General features: G+C 35.2%; 2 protein-coding genes across 2 annotated transcripts in view; both read left to right on the top strand.

Moving 5' to 3' along the window:
• Positions 1-730: 730 nt before the first annotated feature.
• LOC126004326 (complement factor H-like) overlaps positions 731-19,834 on the top strand; it is a 41,342-nt gene continuing 22,238 nt past the window's right edge. Inside the window, 6 exon segments of the mRNA XM_049770775.1 lie at positions 731-809; positions 4,054-4,096; positions 4,098-4,144; positions 5,246-5,419; positions 16,497-16,697; positions 17,203-17,379. Coding sequence (XP_049626732.1) covers positions 731-809; positions 4,054-4,096; positions 4,098-4,144; positions 5,246-5,419; positions 16,497-16,697; positions 17,203-17,379 — 721 coding nt within the window.
• On the top strand, positions 17,970-18,320 carry LOC126003496 (cytochrome c oxidase subunit 7A2, mitochondrial-like). Its single transcript, XM_049769748.1, has one exon. It carries the CDS (start codon positions 18,074-18,076, stop codon positions 18,308-18,310), a length of 237 nt encoding a protein of 78 aa, XP_049625705.1. The 5' UTR covers positions 17,970-18,073; the 3' UTR covers positions 18,311-18,320.

Genomic DNA, 19,834 nt, shown 5'->3' on the forward strand with positions numbered 1-19,834 from the left:
AATAAAAGTACATTTTTAATATAAAATAAAAATAAAACATTATGTGTCCTACATAGGTTCCAGATATGGGGGTTAATTTTCAGACTAAGGAATTAGTTGGTTATGGCAAAAAAAAGTACATGAAAAATTATAGTAAATTGAACCCAGATTTTTTTTCACATATAATTTGTCTGGTTGAGAAAGAAAGCACCTATTTTATTTATTTATTTATTTATTTATTTATTTATTTATTTATGTATGTATTTATGTATTTATGTATTTATGTATTTATCTATCTATCTTTTGGGGCCACACCTGTGACACTCAGATGTTACTCCTGATTATGTGCTCAAAATTGCTCCTGTCTTTGGGGACCAAATGGCATGCCAGTGGTTTGAACCAATGTCGAGACTGGCCAAATGCAAAGCAAATGTCCTATCACTGTGCTATCACTCAGGCCCTGAAATCACCTATTATAAATGTATAACTTTAAATTTAAAATTTGTTTTTATCTTTGAAACAGTCTATTACTGATTCAAAAGTATATTGTACATAAACATAGAATGTAATCAGTGAAATATTGTGAAAGCACTTTAGGAGATGGCGATTTTGCAAACCTGTTTGAACTTTGGTATTTACTGAAGGACTTGAACTCACTAGGTTCCTGTAAGAGCATTTAAAGTCAGAGGCACGCTGGAGTAGGTCCAGTGAAGCCAAATTAAATCTCAAGGAGCACAAATGCAATGTACCCATGAACATATCCTTGGAAAATATGTGGATACCAATCAAGATTATTCTCACCTTGTGGATTTCCAGTGCTCATGGACAAGGTGAGTTGAAGTAAACCTGTTCACATAGCCTTTTTAACAGTTGTACTATGAGAGATATTTTCTTTAAGATTATTACTGTTTTGATCCAAGAAAATGTTAGAGATGATATAAAATACAATGGTCAAATATTTGATTGAAAATTTAGAGTGAGCCCTAGCAGACGGTCATGTAGAGAGGTAACTCAATAAACTGCAGCACTTTCCTCCTGTATTCCAGACCCAAGTTATATCATTGACAAGACAGATTTCTACCACATCCTGCATGACTTGTGACCTTGGTGATCCTGGCAAATCTGGGCCTGAGCATTTAATCATTGGGCCTGCACAGCTGGGCAAAGTATTGTCAAGAGTGGCCTCGGGGCCACTTGAGAACTGTGAGCTCCTCCTCAATAGTAGAAAGTAAATTGCTTTTCAGAGATGCACTGAAAATAAATTAAATGGCTTGCTGTTGATCAAAAGTTTGTAAATATGGGGCCGGGCGGTGGCGCTAAAGGTAAGGTGCCTGCCTTGCCTGCGCTAGCCTTGGACGGACCGCGGTTCGATCCCCCAAGCCAGGAGCGACTTCTGAGCACATAGCCAGGAGTATCCCCTGAGCGTCACCGGGTGTGGCCCAAAAACAAACAACAACAAAAAAAAAGTTTGTAAATATTCATTGAAGAAAATGTCAATACTTAAGATCACTTGGTGAAAATTTAAGCTTACTTAGTTATATATAACATTGATATATATTATGGCCACAATTTAGGGGACACATATCCTGGAATTTCTCATAGCTTGGAACCATACGTGGTGCCTGGATTGAACCCAAGTTGACTGCAAGTCTCTTTGCTAAGTGGTTTCTGTAACCCTGTTGCCTAAACAAATTTAAGAAGCATAATTTATTTTTAAATTCAAAACAAGGTTGAATGCAATTTTTTCTGATATGATTATGGCTGCCCCAGCTTATTTGTTTTCCAGTGTTATTTATAATTTATTTCCATCCTTTTAGTCTCAGACTATGACTATCCTGAACTTTTTTGTCTGTTTTTTGTAGGCAGCAGATATCCGGTTTTTGTTTCCTGTTCCAACCCTCTACTCAATGTTTTAATGGGAGAGTTTAGTCCACTGACATTTAAGGAAATTATTCACAGAGAGAGTCATTGTAATATTGTATAGGGTTGTTCTTTTTGTTGTTGTTTTTGTTGTTACAATTGGGGATTTTGTGTAATTTTAGCTGAGTAGTTCATTTAGAGTGATTTTGGTTAGCTCAAATGTTAAAAGTTCTTTATCTGAGAAAGTTTTTAACCACCCCCCCCCATGTAAATGAAAGTTTTACTGGGTAGTATACTCTAAATTGGATGTTTCTTTCATTAAGTAGTTTAAATATGTCATTCCACTGTATTTGTGCCTGAATTGTTTCAATGAAAGATCTGCTTTGACTCTTATGTTCTTTCCTTTGTACTTGAGATTTTTCTCCCTTATTGCTTTGAACAATTTATCTCTCTCTGTCTTATTACTTTTGAATTATTATATAAATTGGAGTTGATCTATTAGGGTAATTTTTTCCTCTTAGATTTGTTCAGCAGTCTCTTTCCAGGAAGTGAGAAAATTCTCTGCTTTATTTCCCTTACTGCTTGTTCTTCTCCTTTCCCCTTTACTTAGCCTTCTGGTACTTCTATTTGATGCAGATTATTTCTTTTGCCTTTGTTAATTAAGTAACTTACTTTTTCAGTGCTTTGTCTTTCATTTTTTATTGACTTCTTTGTTATTGTTGGCTTGTATTTTGTCTTCAAGTTCATTATACAATTCTCTAAGTAGGTAATTTTGCCACTATGACTTGCTTGATTCTTTTGTAGTTCTCTTAGTTCCATGTGTATGAATTCTCTCATTTCTGATAGAGTTCTTTCATTTGGTTAAACTATTTGTCTATGAACTTCTTAATTGCTTTCACGAGTGATTCCTTGAATTCCATTGCTAAGACATTGAATGCTGATTTTAGATCCTCAATTACAGGGTTTGTGTGCTTTGGAGGACTTGGAAATTTGCTGGATTTCTCTCCATGGCTCCAGCTGCTGGTGTCTTCCTTAGTTTTTGCAATGTTCTTTGCATAGGTTCAGTTGGAGTGCCAGAGTTTCAAGGTGTTTAAAAAAAGAGGTCTGTTTAAATGTTAAAAAAGAGAGGTCTGTTTAATTGTATAAAAGATTTCTGGAGGTATATTTCTTTTGGGGTTTTTTTTTTTTTTTTTTAGGTAAGAGAGGTTGCTGAAGTATGAAAGAAATTTTGTGCACTAGTTTGTTAGGTTGCTCTTCTGGTTTTGTGGCTATAGACTTTCTTAGGTTGAGAAACATTAGACCTCTTTGCCTAGAACTTTCTGGTATAAGCTGAAGTGTCTGCTAGGTTTTGGGGGCAGTGCATCAATGTTTTTTTTTTAACTGAGTATACTTGGGGCTTTTGTAATGGCAGCTGGGAAGGTCAGAAGTAGGAGGGAGTGAGAGAGGCTGTTTTATAAGCTATGAATTACTGGGGTGAACAGAGGTTCCTGCACCCACTCCAGCTGACCAAGGGTATGCGAGGATGGGGTGAGAGGACTTGGAGCTGTTCTCAACAACTTTTTTTTTCTAAGCAGGTGTGGAACTTTTGTAATGGTGGCTGGGAGGTTCAGAACCCAATCTACATGTTTTAGTACATTTCTACAATATTATTTGACAAAGTAATATATTAACAAAGGAATATTGCAGTGTGAGAAAAAATACAAATACAGAAAGAACCTATTTCAAAGGGAACATTTTTATTAATATTTTTATTTTGATTAAAGTGGATTAAAAACCATTCACAGTAGTATTTTAGGTACATAGTGACATTGAATCAGGGGCATTACCACCACCAATGTTGTTGTAGATTGGGTATCTATTCTTTGTAGTTTTCTTTGGATTTGGTGTCTAAGTATGATCATCTTTTATTTCTACTCAATGTTCACATGACTGTTTGGTCCTGATGCCCTCCATTATTTCTCCCTCAATTTGTGAGGCAGAACAAGATGATTCAAGTTATGTGATTCTATTTAAAGGTAAAAAAGAAAAGAAAAGAAAAGAAAGGGGGGGAATTCAAACAAGAAAAACTGGAGGAGTCCTTCTAGAGACTATAAAACTTAGTTTAAGAAAAGAAAGGGGAAAAGGAAGGAAAACACAAAAATACAAAAAAAAAATCAACCCCCCTAAAAACAAAAACAAATCAGTCAACAAACAGCAAAACCTGAAAAGGAAAATGACGATTTCAATATAAATTTAACAAAGGCTATAATTTTGGTGAAAGCCATATGCACTAAAAATGGATGGAGTCCAAGTCCATCTTGTAAAGGTAATGTTGTATTTCATTTGTATGTCTTTACCAGTTCTTTAGGAGTATACATTCTATATGGTGGTAGGCTTGCTCTTCAAAACTGTGTTCTCCCTTGAACACATACCTACATGATTTGCTTGTCTCTCTATTTTTGCTTGCTATTTCCACTTTGGAGAAAAGCCCCTGTTGTCTCTTGAACATAATCTTCCTTTTCTTCTCCCCTCATATCCTTCTAAGTAAGTCCCAACAAAACCTATCTTACTTCAAACATGTATAAAAATACATTCTGTTGGCTTATTTTTAGTTATGGCAACATATAAAATACAACCTATCCTGAAACTATTCTGCAAGTCTTCTTTTGAGAGTAATTGGTATGATACTTTTAAATAAAGACATACACAAAATCAGAAAATTTTAATACCTCATCCAATATTTTATAAAATAAATTTACCAGAATTAGGTTTACAATAATCTTCCCGATTATCATGTAATAAACAACACTCAAACAATTACATTGCTGATCAAAGGTCAGATTATGCTTTAAAAGTTACAATATATTAATACCAGATGAAGAAACTCTCAATAGACAATTTAGTACAATATTTCGTTGGCCACAGATGTAATATAAAAACAATGATGATGGCACTTTAAAAAAATAAACAAGAACAACAGAGGCCAGATCAGTGGTGCAGGTGGTAAGGCGTTTGTCTTGCATGGACTAACCAAGGACAAATCCAATCCACCAGTATCCCATATGGTTCCCCAAGCCAGGAGCAATCTGTGAGCATAGCCAGGAGTAACCCCTGAGCATCGCTGGGTATGGTCCAAAAAAAAAAAAAAAAAAGGAACAACAACCCCCCCCCCCCAAATAGAAACTCTATCAGTAAGTATTTGATGGTGAAAAATAAAAATAAATTCAGGAATCCAGAGTAGATAATCATATATCAATTCAAAGAGAATGAAAGAAACTATGAGTCACAAAGCAGGAAATACATGAGGTTGTGTTTCTTTTTAATAGATAAAAAATGTTATATCCACTTCTATATTTTTAGTGTACTTATTTCAATGGTTAATAATTTTTCTTCTCTGCATCTCTTTCTCTTTTATTTTTCTTTTCAGAAATAACTTGTACTCGTCCTTATATTCCAAATGGTGTCTACAAACCTGAAAAACCCATATATAGAGGTGATGATTTAATCACATATGAATGCAAATATAACTTTCACCCTTCAAATAAGGATACTATAGTAAAATGCACAGACACCGGATGGGTACCAGCTCCAAGATGTATTTGTAAGTTTCACTTATAGAATTATTTACTTCTTAGTTATGAAATTACTTTGTCTTCAACATAAACATGTATGGATGGGGCAGAGTGATAGTAAACACGTAGGGAAATTGCCATTCATGCTGTCAACCAAGATTTGCTATCTGGCTGGCCATATGGTCCCTGATCCCAGCCAGGAGTGATCTTTGAGTGCAGAACTAGAAGTAATCTTTTAGCACTGTAGGATATTTCACAGAAACTATATGTAAACATAAATAAACTGAACACAATAATCCAAATATTTGTCTTTTGTTCATTAGAAAATAAAATCTTTAATGAAATTCTTTGATTTTTAAAAGGTATCTAGTTCTACACAGAATCAAAACTATGTTATTTTAAGTATAAAACTTTTATATGCTATCCAAATTTACATGTGGATATATCTATTTATCCTATGTAGTGCTATTATATAAGTAAAAAATGAGGATAGTAAAGCCATCTAACATTTGTATATTGTCTATATATTCTGGGAACAATTCCTCCAACATATTGACACCAAAGAACAAATTTCTTAATTTTTTTTATTTTGACCAAAGTATATTGCAAATCCTCCACAGTAATATTTTAGGTACATAGTGACATTGGATCAGGGCCATTCCCACCACCAATGTTGTCTTCTCTCCACCCCTGTTCTCAGCATGTATCCCATTTCTCCCTCCTTAACCCCCAGGCTGCTAGTATAAGTGATCCCCTCTGTGTCTAGCTTGTTGTAGATTGGGTATAGATTCTGTTCTCATTGGCTTTGGATTTGGTGTTTAAGTCTGATCATTTATTTATTTATTTATTTATTTATTTATTTAAACACCTTGATTACATACATGATTGTGTTTGGGTTTCAGTCATGTAAAGAACACCACCCATCTGAAAACTTTCCGTTCAGTCATGGATGATAATATCAGGTCTCTGTAGCTAGAGATCTTGGTATTCGCACAGGTCATAGGATGAAGCATAGGATGGATTCTTTATAGTTCTAGAAGATCTGTTCCATCACTGTTGTTTTAATTAGTCTCCTGTAGTTGATCTTCTAGGTTTTTGCACAGATCCTAAGACAAAGCATAGGATAGAGTCTTTCATTATATTTCCAGAAGATAATGCTCTGTTGCAATTGTCTCAGTCAGACCTCTGGTATTAGAGATCTTGGTTGTTGTACAGATGGTAGGCCAAAGCATAAACTAGGGTCTTTTTTTTTTTTTTTGGTCCCAGGATATGTTCTACCCAGTGATGGTGGTCACAGTCAGTGTTTTGTAGATAGCGATCTTGGCTTTTGCACAGATCAAAGAAATATATGTCTTCTGATTTTATCTTATCGTTAGGTGGTGAGGTAAGACAATCAAGACAATCTGCTCTTAGGTCAAGTTCTTGCCATTTCCTCATTCTCAGGATGTCATATCAAAACGGGCACATATTGGTGTCAGAGCAGTATTAAGAATGTCCCAGAGGGAGTTTTGTTCCTGGAGCTGTTGCAGAGAACTGTGTCAGTTCTGTGTCTGGGATCTAGGGTTTCGGGTTCGATGGTCACTGTCTATCACCTGGAGTCGAAGTTGGGTCCACCTGACATATGTTCAAGGTGGGAGGTGCCCCTGTATTGTAAAATGTATGAGATCTTATCCCTAATATATAAGAGCTTGTTTCTATATGTAAATTTTCCCCTTTTTCAATATGCCTTTGCAGAAAGGAATTGTGCCATATTATATTGCTGGTGCATTTGTGGGTGTGTTTGCTGTGCCCTATTTTTGACCTGAGCTTTTATCCCAGGCAAGACTTTTTCTTGTAGGTTTGTGTACCAAGCAGAACTAAAACAGGTGAAGTTAATGAAGAGAAGTAAAACTAAAACAAGACAATATATATAAAGAAAAATAAATAAAAATGAGTTTAAAAAAAGTAATTAAGGGAACAAAGTGATGCAGGAGACATTAGATTTGGGGAAACAGGTTAAGAGGTTAAGAGGTAGTATTATATAGGTCTTAAACTTATAAAGAAAATGTAGGCTTTCCTCATTGTCTTTTGAGATAATCTTGTTGGAGTGGAATCTCAGGCACATTTTCATCACACACCCTGGTCTTGTTGAGTTTGAGAAATGATTTGCAGCAGAAAGGGCTTGGGTAGAGTTCTTGCAGTACGGTCCATGTGAAGCTGAGTCTCGTATCAAGCAACAATCCACATTTGAAGCGGGTGTGTGAGAAAGAGGGTCACAGAGCATGAGTCTGGAGTCTGGAGGGGTATTGATTGTAGTTTCTTGATGGGGAATGATATGTGGGGCTGAGTGGGTGTCCATTTGCTTGGGAGTTGGGTGATGGCTTATTGGAGCAGGAGGTCGGTATTGATACCTAATGGGTTAAAAACTGAGGGTAAAGAGCATTAATAAGGCAGGATATTGGAAATGGGGGGGGGGTGAAAGGATAGTAAGATTTCTGAAGGAGTGGGGAGAGATAGTATATAGGAAGGGTTATATATACTATTGGCATGGATTGTTTACAATTTAGGTTTGGCTCTCATATAGATGTCCTCTCTCTATGCTTATACCAACAGAAAAACATACATTAGTAATCTATTTTTAAGATGGTGTTAGAGATCTGACCCTAATAGGATGGGTCTGAGCTCTTAAGGACTGGTTGAATTAAGATAAATAATTAGCTTAGATATAGCTTAAGAAAAAGAGGAAGAGAGAGCAAAAGATAAAAGAGAGGAGAATAGAAAATTAGGTAAATATAGTAAAAATAAGGTAAAAAAGTTAATAAATCAAATACAAGAGAATTGGTTGGTGCATCGCAGTTGGGAGGTTTTCCCAGTTTCTGGGCATTTTTGTCAGTGATGGGATTGGGCCTTGCTAAATGAAGGTTTCAGCATTCATTTCTTAGTTACTGATTCAATTTTCTTGGATTTGATTGGCTTGTTTAGGCTTTCTACATCCTCCTTATCCAGTCTTGGAGATGACATTTTTCCAAGAATCTCTTAGTTTCTTCCGGTTCTCTAACTTGACTGAATATAGTTATTCATAATAAGTTCTCATGATGTGCTGGATTTCTTGGGGTTCTGTTGTCATCTCTCTCCTTTCTTTTGTGATCTGATTTATTGGGGAGTTTATCCTCTTTGTTTTTTTTTTTTGTTTTTTTTTGTTTGTTTGTTTATTTTGGTGAGTCTTGCCAGTGGTTTGTCTATCTTTTGGGTTTTTTTTTTTTGGGTGGGACACACCCATTTGATGCTCTGCGGTTACTTGTGGCTAAGCACTCAGAAATTGCCCCTGGCTTGGGGGGAACATATGGGACACCTGGAGGATCGAAACGTGGTCTTTCCTTGCCTAGCGCTTGCAAGGCAGAAACCTTACCTCTAGCGCCATCTCTCCAGCCCCTGGTTTGTCTATCTTGTTTATTCTTTCGAAAAACCAATTCCTGGTCTCATTGATTTTTTGTATTGTTTTCTTATTGTTTCTATGTTGTTTATGTCTGCTCTTGTTTTTATTATTTCTTGTCTTCTGGTTGTTTTGGGGTTTCTTTGCTGCTGTTTTTACAGTTTATTAAGGTGTTTATTTAAATTGTTGTCTTGTCATTTTCCTCTTTCCTGACATAAGTCTTATTGCTATGTTTCCCCTAATTACTGCTTTTGTTGTGTCCCACAGATTTAAACAATTTGTATCTTCATTGTTTGTCTCAAGCAATATTTTTATTTCTTCTTTGAGTTCCTCTCTGATCCAGCTGTAGTTGAGCAGCATGTTGCTTAATCTCCAGTTGTTGGATTTTCTCTATAACTTCTTTTGACAGTCAATCTTGAACTCTGTTGCATAGATATCTGATAGGCTGCTTCTAATAATCCTTATATTTGTGACTTTATCCAAGTTATATTTATATCCTAAGGTCTGGTCAATTCTGGAGAAAGTTCCATGTGCACTTGAGAAGAACGTGTATTCTGCTTTCTGGGGGTAGAAGATTCTATATAAGTCTATTAGCCCTAGTTCTTCTAATTTCTCATATGGGGCTCTTAATTCATTTGTAGTTTTCTGTCTGGTGGATCTGTTCAGAAGTGATAGTGGAGTATTGAGATCTCCAACTATCACATTTCCTTCCGTATGTTTCTCCAGGTTTGCAAGCAAATGCCTTACATATTTTTCAGGCTCTGAATTTGGTGCATAAATATTGAACAGAATTAGTACTTCTTGGTCTAGTGTTTCCCTGATCAGTAAGTAGTGACCCTCTTTGTCTCTGATTACTTTCTTGAGGTTGAATGCAATTTTGTCTGATATAAGAATGGCTGTCCCAGATTTTTTTTTATTTTCCATTGGCTTGAATAATTGATTTCCATCCTTTTATTCTAAGCCTGTGCCTATCCTGCACTTGTAGGTGTGTTTCCTACAGGGAGCAGAAATTCAGTTTTTGTTTTCTAATCCAACTCTCCACAATGTGTCTTTTAAAGGGAGAGTTTAGTCCATTGACATTTAAGGAGATTATTGACAGAGAGGACTGTTGTTCAGTTGTATTGTGTAGGGTGGATATTGTTACAATCAGGGATTTGGATTGTGTAATTCATCTTTGAGTAGAACATTTAGAATTGGTTTTGTTTGCAAAAATAATGCAAGTTCTTTTTTGTCTGGGAATATTTTTAGTCCTCCTTCCATATAAATGAGAGTTTTGCCAGGTAGTGGACTCTAGGTTGGAAGTTTCTTTCATTCAGTCGTTTAAATATGTCATTCCACTGTCTTCTTGCTTGAATTGTTTCAAATGGGAGATGGAATGATTATTATGTTCCTTTTTTTATTTGAAGCTTTTTTCTCACCTATTGCTTTAAAAATTTCATCTTTATATATATATATGTGTATATATATATATATATATATATATATATATATACATTTTTTTTGCCATTTTTCTTTTCACCTAGTGGATTTGTACCTGGATTTGCTTCCTCTTTCCAGATGGTGGGAAAGTTTTCTGCTTGTTTTTCCCCCTGACCACTTGCTCTTCCTCTTTTCCTATTTCCTCTACTTCTGGTATTCCTACAATATGTAGATTATTACTTTTATTTGTATTCATTAAATACCTAACTTTTTCTTCCAGTGCTTTACCTTTATTTTCCTTATTGACTTCTATGTCATTATTGGTTTGCAGGTTTTCTTCAAGTATTTCCATGCTATTCTCCAACTGTGTGATTTTGCTATTATGTCTTGCTAATACGTTTTTATTTTTTTAATCCCATTTGCATGGATGCTCTCATCTTCTGTAAAAGTTCTTTAAGTTGGTTGATTTGTTCATCTATGAATTTCTTGAATTCACTTGCTAGTGATTCCTTCAATTTCCTTTGCCATGGCTTTCATTGCTGATTTTAGGTCCTCAACTATTATGCCCATGCATTTTGGTAGACTTGGAAACTTGCTAGGATTTCTCTCCATATACCCAGGTGTTAGAGTCTTCCTTAGTTTACCCATATTTCTTTGCAATTGGTGGTTTGATTTGGAGTGTAATGCCTTCAGATTTCAACCCTCCTTTGTCACCTGTGGCATTGGCCTGGGTCCCTACTCTGGAGTGCAGGTATAGGTGTGTAAGATGGCTGAGGTTGCTGATGTTTGGCTCTGCCCACAATCTCCTCTTTCACTACCTTCCAGAAAGCATAGGTCCCCTCTGCCTTGCCCAACCACAGCAAGGTTTCTCCTCTTCCTCTACCTGTCAGAAAATGTGGTGGAGGTTGGGACCTGGGTCAATTTCCTGCACCCCTCTACTTGTCAGACAGGGGCGTGGTTTACCTCATAGACTTACCCTGTCTGTCACAACAGCAATGGCAGAGTACTTCTTGTCTGGTTGGGCCTGGATCAATCCCCACTCCCCACCTGACAGGTAGTGTGGTTCAGATCCCAGCCCCAAATTTCTTATTTTTCTGTGACTCAGGATGTTGGGAGTGACTTAAAGACTAATTCAGAAGTCCACTCTCCTAGTTGAACATGGGGTGTTTTCTGGGCTGCAAATATCTAATAGCTAGAGGACTAGCATCCAGGATGCTGTGCTCATGTGCCTTTGTCAGGAAACATCAACAGTTCATTATTATTTGTCTTCGATGTAGTTTTCTGGAAAAGCAGCTGACTTTCTCCATACTTAGGGAACTGAAACAAAAGAGGAAGCACCTATGTCATTTATGTCTTGGTGACATGCTATTATTTCAGCTGCTTAAGTTCTTTTTACTTATTTGATTTTGGGTCACACAGGCAGGACACAGGAGCTACTCCAAGTGTAGTGTTTTGGGTTTGCATCTGGTGATAATCTGAGGACCATGAAGGGCCAGAGAATAAACCCAGGACTCTAGCATACAGTACATGTATTTCAGCCCCTTGAAATGTCTCTTGTCCCCAAGCCATATAAATTCATAGGAACTGAGTCCTAGGATCAATACATATGTGGAGAAGTGCAGTGCAGTTATTTTTGCTTTGTGGAGCGATGAGACTGAAAGATGTAGACTTTCCTTAAACCATAATTCACAGCAAAATGCCATTCTGTTCATTATTTCATTTCTAATGATGGTTTTATTTTCTTTTATATGGAATTTTTATATATATATTCCTTTATTATGACTCAGAGCTCATTGAGAGAGGATATCATAATTAAATTAGATCTTTCATGAAGAGAAATGTATCCAGGTAGTTATTAGGTAAAAGACATCAATTTTTATTCCACCCATAAGTACATAATTAGTTAACAAAACATGTATTTGAGGAAACTGATCAGTATGGAAAAGATTTTAATGTGTAAAATAAATAAAAGGAAATGTGTAATTAAAGTTAGGACTGACTACTAATGGTAGATCAACACAACTGTACTACAGCATCAGTTGTTATTCCATAGATATTTGTGTCCTTTTTTGCATTAAATAGGAAGAATGGACAGGTAAACAGCTTATCAGACAACTCTTGACACTTTAATACATTTATAAGGAATATTACATATATTTGGCAAGTTATTTGATAACTTCTTAGGAAAAATTTATTCTTTAGTTCACCCAATAATTTTATGATATAGAGGAAGTGAAATAATAATTTCCTAGGAAAATATGAAACATTTGAAACTCTTTTTTGTAATTCAGTAGCTTTCTAACTGGTAAGTTTTATTGCTCTATGTTGGTGCTGTTGTTCAAATTAATTACAGACATGGTTAGTTGATTACAGCAAAAAAATTGAAAAGCAGTTCATAGCTGTAACAAAATGTGATCAAGGTAATGAATCTGCATTAGGGTACATACATCATTCAAAAATAATGCTATGTCATGAGTCCAGAGAGGTTTTAAAGCAAGTGCAGTGCTTTCTTGAATGAAACCATCATGGATTTGAGCCCCTGCATTCCCTCCCTAAGCACTACCAAAACTGAGTCCATGCAGATTCAGGAATAACCTATGAGCCCCACTAAGTGTGCCGCCTAAAATAAAACTCCTATGTGAATAACTGCCTCTAAAATGTGGCATTTAATAGTGATAGCATGCTAGGCTTGGGTCAAAGAAAGAAGTTGTGTGACTATAGACAGATTCTACAAAGCTTCTATTTTATTTTTTTAGTTCTCCACTTTTCTTTAAAAAAAAAAACAAATTTTTTAATTGAATCACTATGAGATACACAGTTAGAAAATAGTTCAGGATTGATAGGATTGGAGCCATAGCGCAGTGGTAGGGCGTTTGCCTTGCACATGGTTGACCCAGAGTTCAATCTCCAGCATCCCATATAGTCCCCCAAGCTAGGAACGATTTCTAAGCACATAGCCAGGAATAACCCCTGAGCCTCACCAAGTGTGGCCCCCAAACCAAAATAATAATAATAATTAATAATAATAATAATAATAATAAACTTGAGGATAGAGTTTTCATCATTTAAAATACAAATCCATCCCTTCATCTGTGCCAAGTTTCTGCCTTCATGTCCCCAGTTTTCCTCTGCCCTGCCCTGCTCCCTGCCTACCTCTACAGCACTTATTTCTTCTCTTTATTTTTCTCTTTTTTCTCTGTTTTTTCCTTTCTGTTTATTTTTAACACTGCGATTTGCTGAAGTGCTGTCATGCATATTAGAAACCCATTTCATGTACAGAATGATCATTTTAAATTATGATTAGAAACAGCTTGTATGTCATAAATATTTTATAGAAAAAATGATTTGGGTCATGCCTGGCTATGCTCAGGGTTGTTCCTAGAGATACTCATGGGACCTATGCTAGAGATCAGAATGCATGCAAGGCAAATGTTCTATCCAATGTATTATTTCTCTGGCCTCTAAATCATGAAAGGTTTATTTTATTTTATTTTATCTTTTCTATTTGGACCACACATGGTGATGGGTGCTCAAGGGTTATTCCTAGTTATGCATTCAGAAAACTCTTCTGAAATGGGGGACCATATGGGATGCTGAATGATCAAACCACAGTCCATCCTAGGTTAACTATGTGCAAGACAAACACCCTACTGCTTGCACCACAGCTCCCGCCCCTAAATCATAAATATTTTAAATTAATGTTGAGACTGTTTTGAGAAGAACTTTAATAAAAGTAAGTTTGCTAATAATGAGAATATATATTTTTTATATAGAAACATAAATTGAAATGTAAGAAGTAGAATTAGACTAAATGTTGCTAACCTCAGTGCTTCATTATAAAGAATATATTTTATTCAGTGATTGCTTGTTGAAGTGCTAATGACAAATAAAAACTAGTTCAGACAGAGTAGAAAAATGATAAAGGCTTATGATTATAATACTTTTTATTATATGCCCATTTTTATACATTTGAAAGTATTTTTAGTTGCTCTTATTTGATCCATTCCTATAGAATACCATATAAAATGAATGACCATACTAGTTCTAGAACCAGACCATGACATTTCAAATCTTTTTTTATCATTCTGCAATAAATTTAAGTAAGTTTAATAAGGTTTCATTTGAGGGGACTTGTTTTTGTTTTGGAACCACATGAGGTGATTTTCAAGGCTTTTTCTTGGCTGTGCACTTGGGGAGGAATCACATTTGGTTGCTGGGAGGACCATCTAGGGTGCTGCTGTCTTATCATTCCATCCAAGAATTCATTTCTTATAGAGCCAAAAAGTCAAGCTAACCCAAGTAGCAGTGTTGGTAACTAACAAACCTCTTAATATATCAGGATGGTTTACATAAAATTAAATTCTTATTCTAAAAAAAATCAAAAAGTGAAGCTTGTGAAAAGGAAGAGAACTAAAGGAACATTTTGATCTTCATCACAAGACCTTCAAATAATGTAAATGAATCTATCAATAATGAGAATTTTCGACACAATATTGCTCCAAAATTATATGTAGAGAAAGCATCATTTATTAATTTTTGCTATAGAAAAATAGCAGAAAATGCAAGAAGCAAAAGTTTATTTAGAAACTTCCACAAAAATCTAATTGAATAAAAAATAAAGCAAAGTTTATGTATACATGAGGTTCTGACAAAAGAATCATATTTAATAGAAAACTAACCACAGTATTAATAACACTAGACTATAAATAAATCATGAGAAAAATGTCAATAACTTTTTTGGTTTATTGGGACACACCTGGAGGTGTTCAGTGTGGGATGGACATCCCATATGAGATGCAGAGATAAAACCCTAGATAACCATATAATCAGGCAAATGCCTAACCCACTGTGCTATTGCTCACATGCCAATATTTAAAAAATTAATTGTAAAGAAGATAGAGCTTATAATTATTATCTACTTTACCAGGGACATAGCTCAAGGGCTGGAGCACATGCTTTGCATATGAGGGGTCCCAAGTTATTTCTTGTACCTTATGGCCATCTAAGAACTAGTCCATGAGTAGCCCCCGATTTCAGTTGTGTTTGGCTCCTCACCCAAAATGGTATTTGAAGAGTGCTCTAACATTCTTAAATAGTCAACATTATTCTGAACATAAGAATACCTCAATGTGTATAATTATAATGTGCTTAGTTTGATAATAAAGATCCCAAAAGTACTACTTTGTCAATTGCAATAATATTGATATATTGACCATCATTTTATATCTTTGATTATTAAGAATTAGTACTTCAAACTAGAGACAGTCTAAAAGATTCTTAAGATTAATTCCTAAGTCTTAACATTCTTGCGTAAGATGCAGCTATTCTTGGTCAGTCTCCAGCACTGCATATGGCCCCTGAGCACTGTAATGGTAATCCCTGAGCACAGAACCAGGATTAAGTCCAGAGCATTGATGAGTATGACTTAAAACTCCCTCTTCACCACTCTCTCAAAACCTCAGCCAACCACCCAATTTTTAACAGATTTTTCTTCACTTTCTTTTTTGTTCTTGGGCCATACCTGATGATACTCCTGACTCTAGGCTTCCTCTTACTCAGCAATTAGTCCTAATGAACCATATGAGATGCCTCAATCAAAACTGGTCAAATATGTGCAGGCAAATATGTAACCCATTGTACTATTTCTCTTCCCCAGAAATGTTATTTACTGGGTTATATGTACTATCATTTTTCTCATGTTTTATGGTATACCCCCAAATCATAAAAATTATATAACACATTTTAGTATGAAAAACAAACTCTATCTCCTACTTTTTGTCTTCAAAGAAGAGGCAACTCTATGATTTCAGAGAACAAATGAAAAATTCAGATGAGTGAAAAATCACTATCACCACTCAATCAACATGGGGTTAGGTTTAAATGGATTTGTCAAATATGTATGTTTAGTTTTCTGCTTGAAGAGGTTATAGGTAAGTTTATATATCATATATCTAATAAGATTCAGAATGTCTAATGATATACATATATACATGTGTTTGTATATTTGTGTTATCTTGTGGATCAGATAAAGACTCTCAACATGGAAGGCATGAGATTTACCATTCAAACATATTCCAATACCAAATATAATGAATGAGTTTTACGTTGAAATACCTCAATAAACTATATTTTATAATAATTTTTGTACTTGATTCTAATAAAATAAGTATAAAAATGTTAATTAAATTTATTTAAATTATGATTACATTGTAAAAGTTTATAAGTGATTCATATTAAATTAAAACTATATACATATGCTTCTTTTTTATTTCAAGTCAAGCCTTGTGAATTTCCAAAAATATCACATGGAGCCTTATATGATGAAAGTAGATACAAGCCATACTTTCCAGCACCCATAGGAAAATCATTCTACTATTTCTGTCATCAAGACTATGTGCCTCAATCGAACCGTTACTATGGCCTCATTAACTGCACACAATCAGGATGGGAGCCAATGCCAACAGAACTTTGCCGCAGTGAGTAAACATACTATAACTGTGTATGTAATAATAAGACCAAGCAATGAACACTGATGTGGATGATGTAGTGATAGGTTAGGGATTATCTGCCCAGAAGTGTTGAGGGTGCTACCAAGGCTACACTAAGCCATGCAGTACCGTGAATAGAACCTCGAACCTAATCCATGCCAAGTGTGAATTGTACTCTTTTGGACAATTTCCCCAGATCCAAGAACCTAGTTTTATAAACTGGAGGGCAAATTAATTCTTCTAATGATGCTTTTTGAGATGAAAATTAAGTCTTACTATGATGCCTTTTGAGAAAAACATTTAGGAGATGTAGAAATAGAAACTATAAATGTATGTTTTATACTTATTTAACTATAAAACTTAATAATAAACAACATTAAAATTATTTTGTTTCTTTTAAAAAACATTGGTTAGTAGCATGAAATTTTCTTTATGCTTGTTTTTTCGCTAATAACAGTTTGAATTTTTTAAATTTTATTTTTATTACCATTAGGAAAATGTGTTTTTAATGACTTGGAAAATGGAAAAGGTCCATGGTATTCCAAAACATATCAACAAGGTCAATCTATAAAAGCTGAGTGCTATCGTGGCTATAGTCTACCAAATGGAGAGAGCTTTATGACCTGCACAGAAAATGGTTGGGACCCTCCTCCCAGATGCATCCGCATCAGTAAGTAATGGGGTCTAAGGCTACATACTACGTTTGTTTTTAAATTTCAGTGAAAGCATGCATAAGGAGAAGATCACAGAAAGCTTGAGAAAGCATAGAATGTATCTGGTTTCAAAAACTCAGTAAAATTTGCTGATAAGAAATTATGAAGCCATGGAATTTCCTGCTATATGAACCAAACTGACGAATATCCTGCCAAGGGAAATTAGAGGGAGAAAGATGGACATAGAATGATCTCTCATAGTATCTCTCAGAAAATAAATAAATTTTAGTGGGAAATTAACAAGCTCAACAGTAAGAGCTTGAGAACTGGTCCTCAGTAGAAAGTTTGGTTAGAGATGGAGAAGGTCACAGAAGGTGCACTCTAACTATCAAGGGAAGTGGAGGAGGACAGGCCAATGAGAGGAGGCAAAGTAATATGCATGATACTCTATCAGTGCTGTCATCCTTGGCAGGGAAAGCAGAGCATTGGTGGAGTGTAATAAGTGAAAACAACTGTTAAAACATTGCATGCCAGAAACTCAGTTAGGAATAGCTTTGGAACTTATCATAATTTAATAACAAAGTCGGAGTAAATATTGAGGGAAAAATTGCTTCTTAAAATGCAGAGAGCAAAAAAATGTAGTTCAGGTTCTGCCGAGGCGATCATTGCTACAGTTCGGTCTGTGTCACGGTTGGAGATCATTAAGGCAAGATGCTGCGGAATTTAATGGCTCTTCGTCAGATTACCCAGAGAACCATAAGACAGTTTGAAAATAAGGTGCCAGAGAAACAAAAACTATTTCAGGAGGATAATGGAATTCCAACACATCGAAAGGGTGGGGTATCTGATGCCCTCCTGTATAGAGCCACTATGATTCTTACAGTTGGTAGAACAGCATATGTCATATATCAGCTGGTTATGGCTTCATTTCCCAAGAAGCAAGATTGACTTCAATTTATTACCCCAAAGTCAATTGAAAAAAATGGCCCACTAATCTGAGTTCTTTGGGATTAATATTTATTAACTTGTAATTAACTGTCACCAATAAATCAATCTTTACCAAAAAAATGCAAAGAGCAAAGGCTATATTCATACAAACATGACAGCCCCAACGAATACATTTTTTTATATTCTGCATATAAAAAAATTTATTCAGAAAATTGTATGTCTGAAAGTCATCGATTACATTGTAAATCATAATTTCTAAATAAAAAATTTAATAATGATTCCCTATGAAGTTCATAGAGATAGTACAGCATGTAAGACACTTGCTTTGCACATGAATGAGTTGGGTTTAATCCTTGACATTCCTGTAATCCCCCAAGCACCTACAAAATAGTTTCTGATTGTAGGCTCAGGAGTTACCACTGAACATTACTGAATGTGACCCAAAAATCAAAAAAAAAAAAATCCCAAAGCAAATACAATGAATTCTCACTGTATAAGCCCTGTATTAGTCCACTAATTACTGTCAATAATACTATCGTCAACAAGATTTCAAATCCTTTCTCAGCATAGTACTTTTGGGTATATATGAAGGAGGTCAGTTTATTTTCCAGAGACTGAACGAAAGACCTTCCCAGCATCAATAGATGAGGGCTGTTTTCTCCACATCATTATCGACAATGACTGTTTCTATCCTTTTTAATAACCTAGTCTCTATGGTATCAAATATTACTCATATTTATTTGTATTTTCACAATGAATAGAATTTGATTAAAGAATAATTGACCATCATTTTCCCCCAAGAATGCTTTTACCTTTCTGAGATATTTATTACTACATCTAACTATTTCATTTATAACATTGAAAATTACTTGCAGGGCCTAGAACTGTGGCTCAAGCCTTAAGGCATCTGCCTTGCCCATGGTAGCCTAGGACTGACAGAAGTTCGATCCCCTGGAGTCCTATAAGGTCCCCTAAGCCTGGAACGATTTCTGAGCACATAGTCAGAAGTAACCCCTGAGTGCCACCAGGTGTGGCCAAAAAATAAAAAAAAATGACTTGGAAATATTGATAAGTATTTCACTGACTCTGAACTGTTGTGAATAGAATTATAATCTTTCCCATCCACTGACAGTGGTTGTGTTTCTTTTCTTTGAATTTCTTCTGAGTTTTTTTTAGTAATGATTGCTAGTTTTCTTTGTATGTCTCAGATATCCTTTTTTTCCCAGATGTTAGATTTTTTAAGGAACAATGTGAATGAGATTGCATTAATTTTTCTTTTCATTATTTGCTTCTAAAAATGCAATGTATTTCTGCAAATTGATTTTGTATATTGCCACTTTCTGTACAGGCATATTATTTCCAGGAGTTATTCAAAGACTCGCTAGTAATATTGAAGAATAATATTATGGTATCTGTCAATAGCAACAGTTAACATTTTTTCAATCTGGATCTCTCAATATATATTTATTGCCTAGTTTCTATGGCAATGTCTTCCATTATTAAGTTAAATAATTGTGATAAGTG

The sequence above is a fragment of the Suncus etruscus genome, chromosome 3 (assembly GCF_024139225.1).
Source record: "Suncus etruscus isolate mSunEtr1 chromosome 3, mSunEtr1.pri.cur, whole genome shotgun sequence".
In the NCBI taxonomy this organism is placed as follows: domain Eukaryota; kingdom Metazoa; phylum Chordata; class Mammalia; order Eulipotyphla; family Soricidae; genus Suncus; species Suncus etruscus.

Excerpts from the sequence above, each read along its gene's own strand:
- LOC126003496 (XM_049769748.1), top strand. The coding sequence starts at position 18,074 with ATGCTGCGGAATTTAATGGCTCTTCGTCAGATTACCCAGAGAACCATA.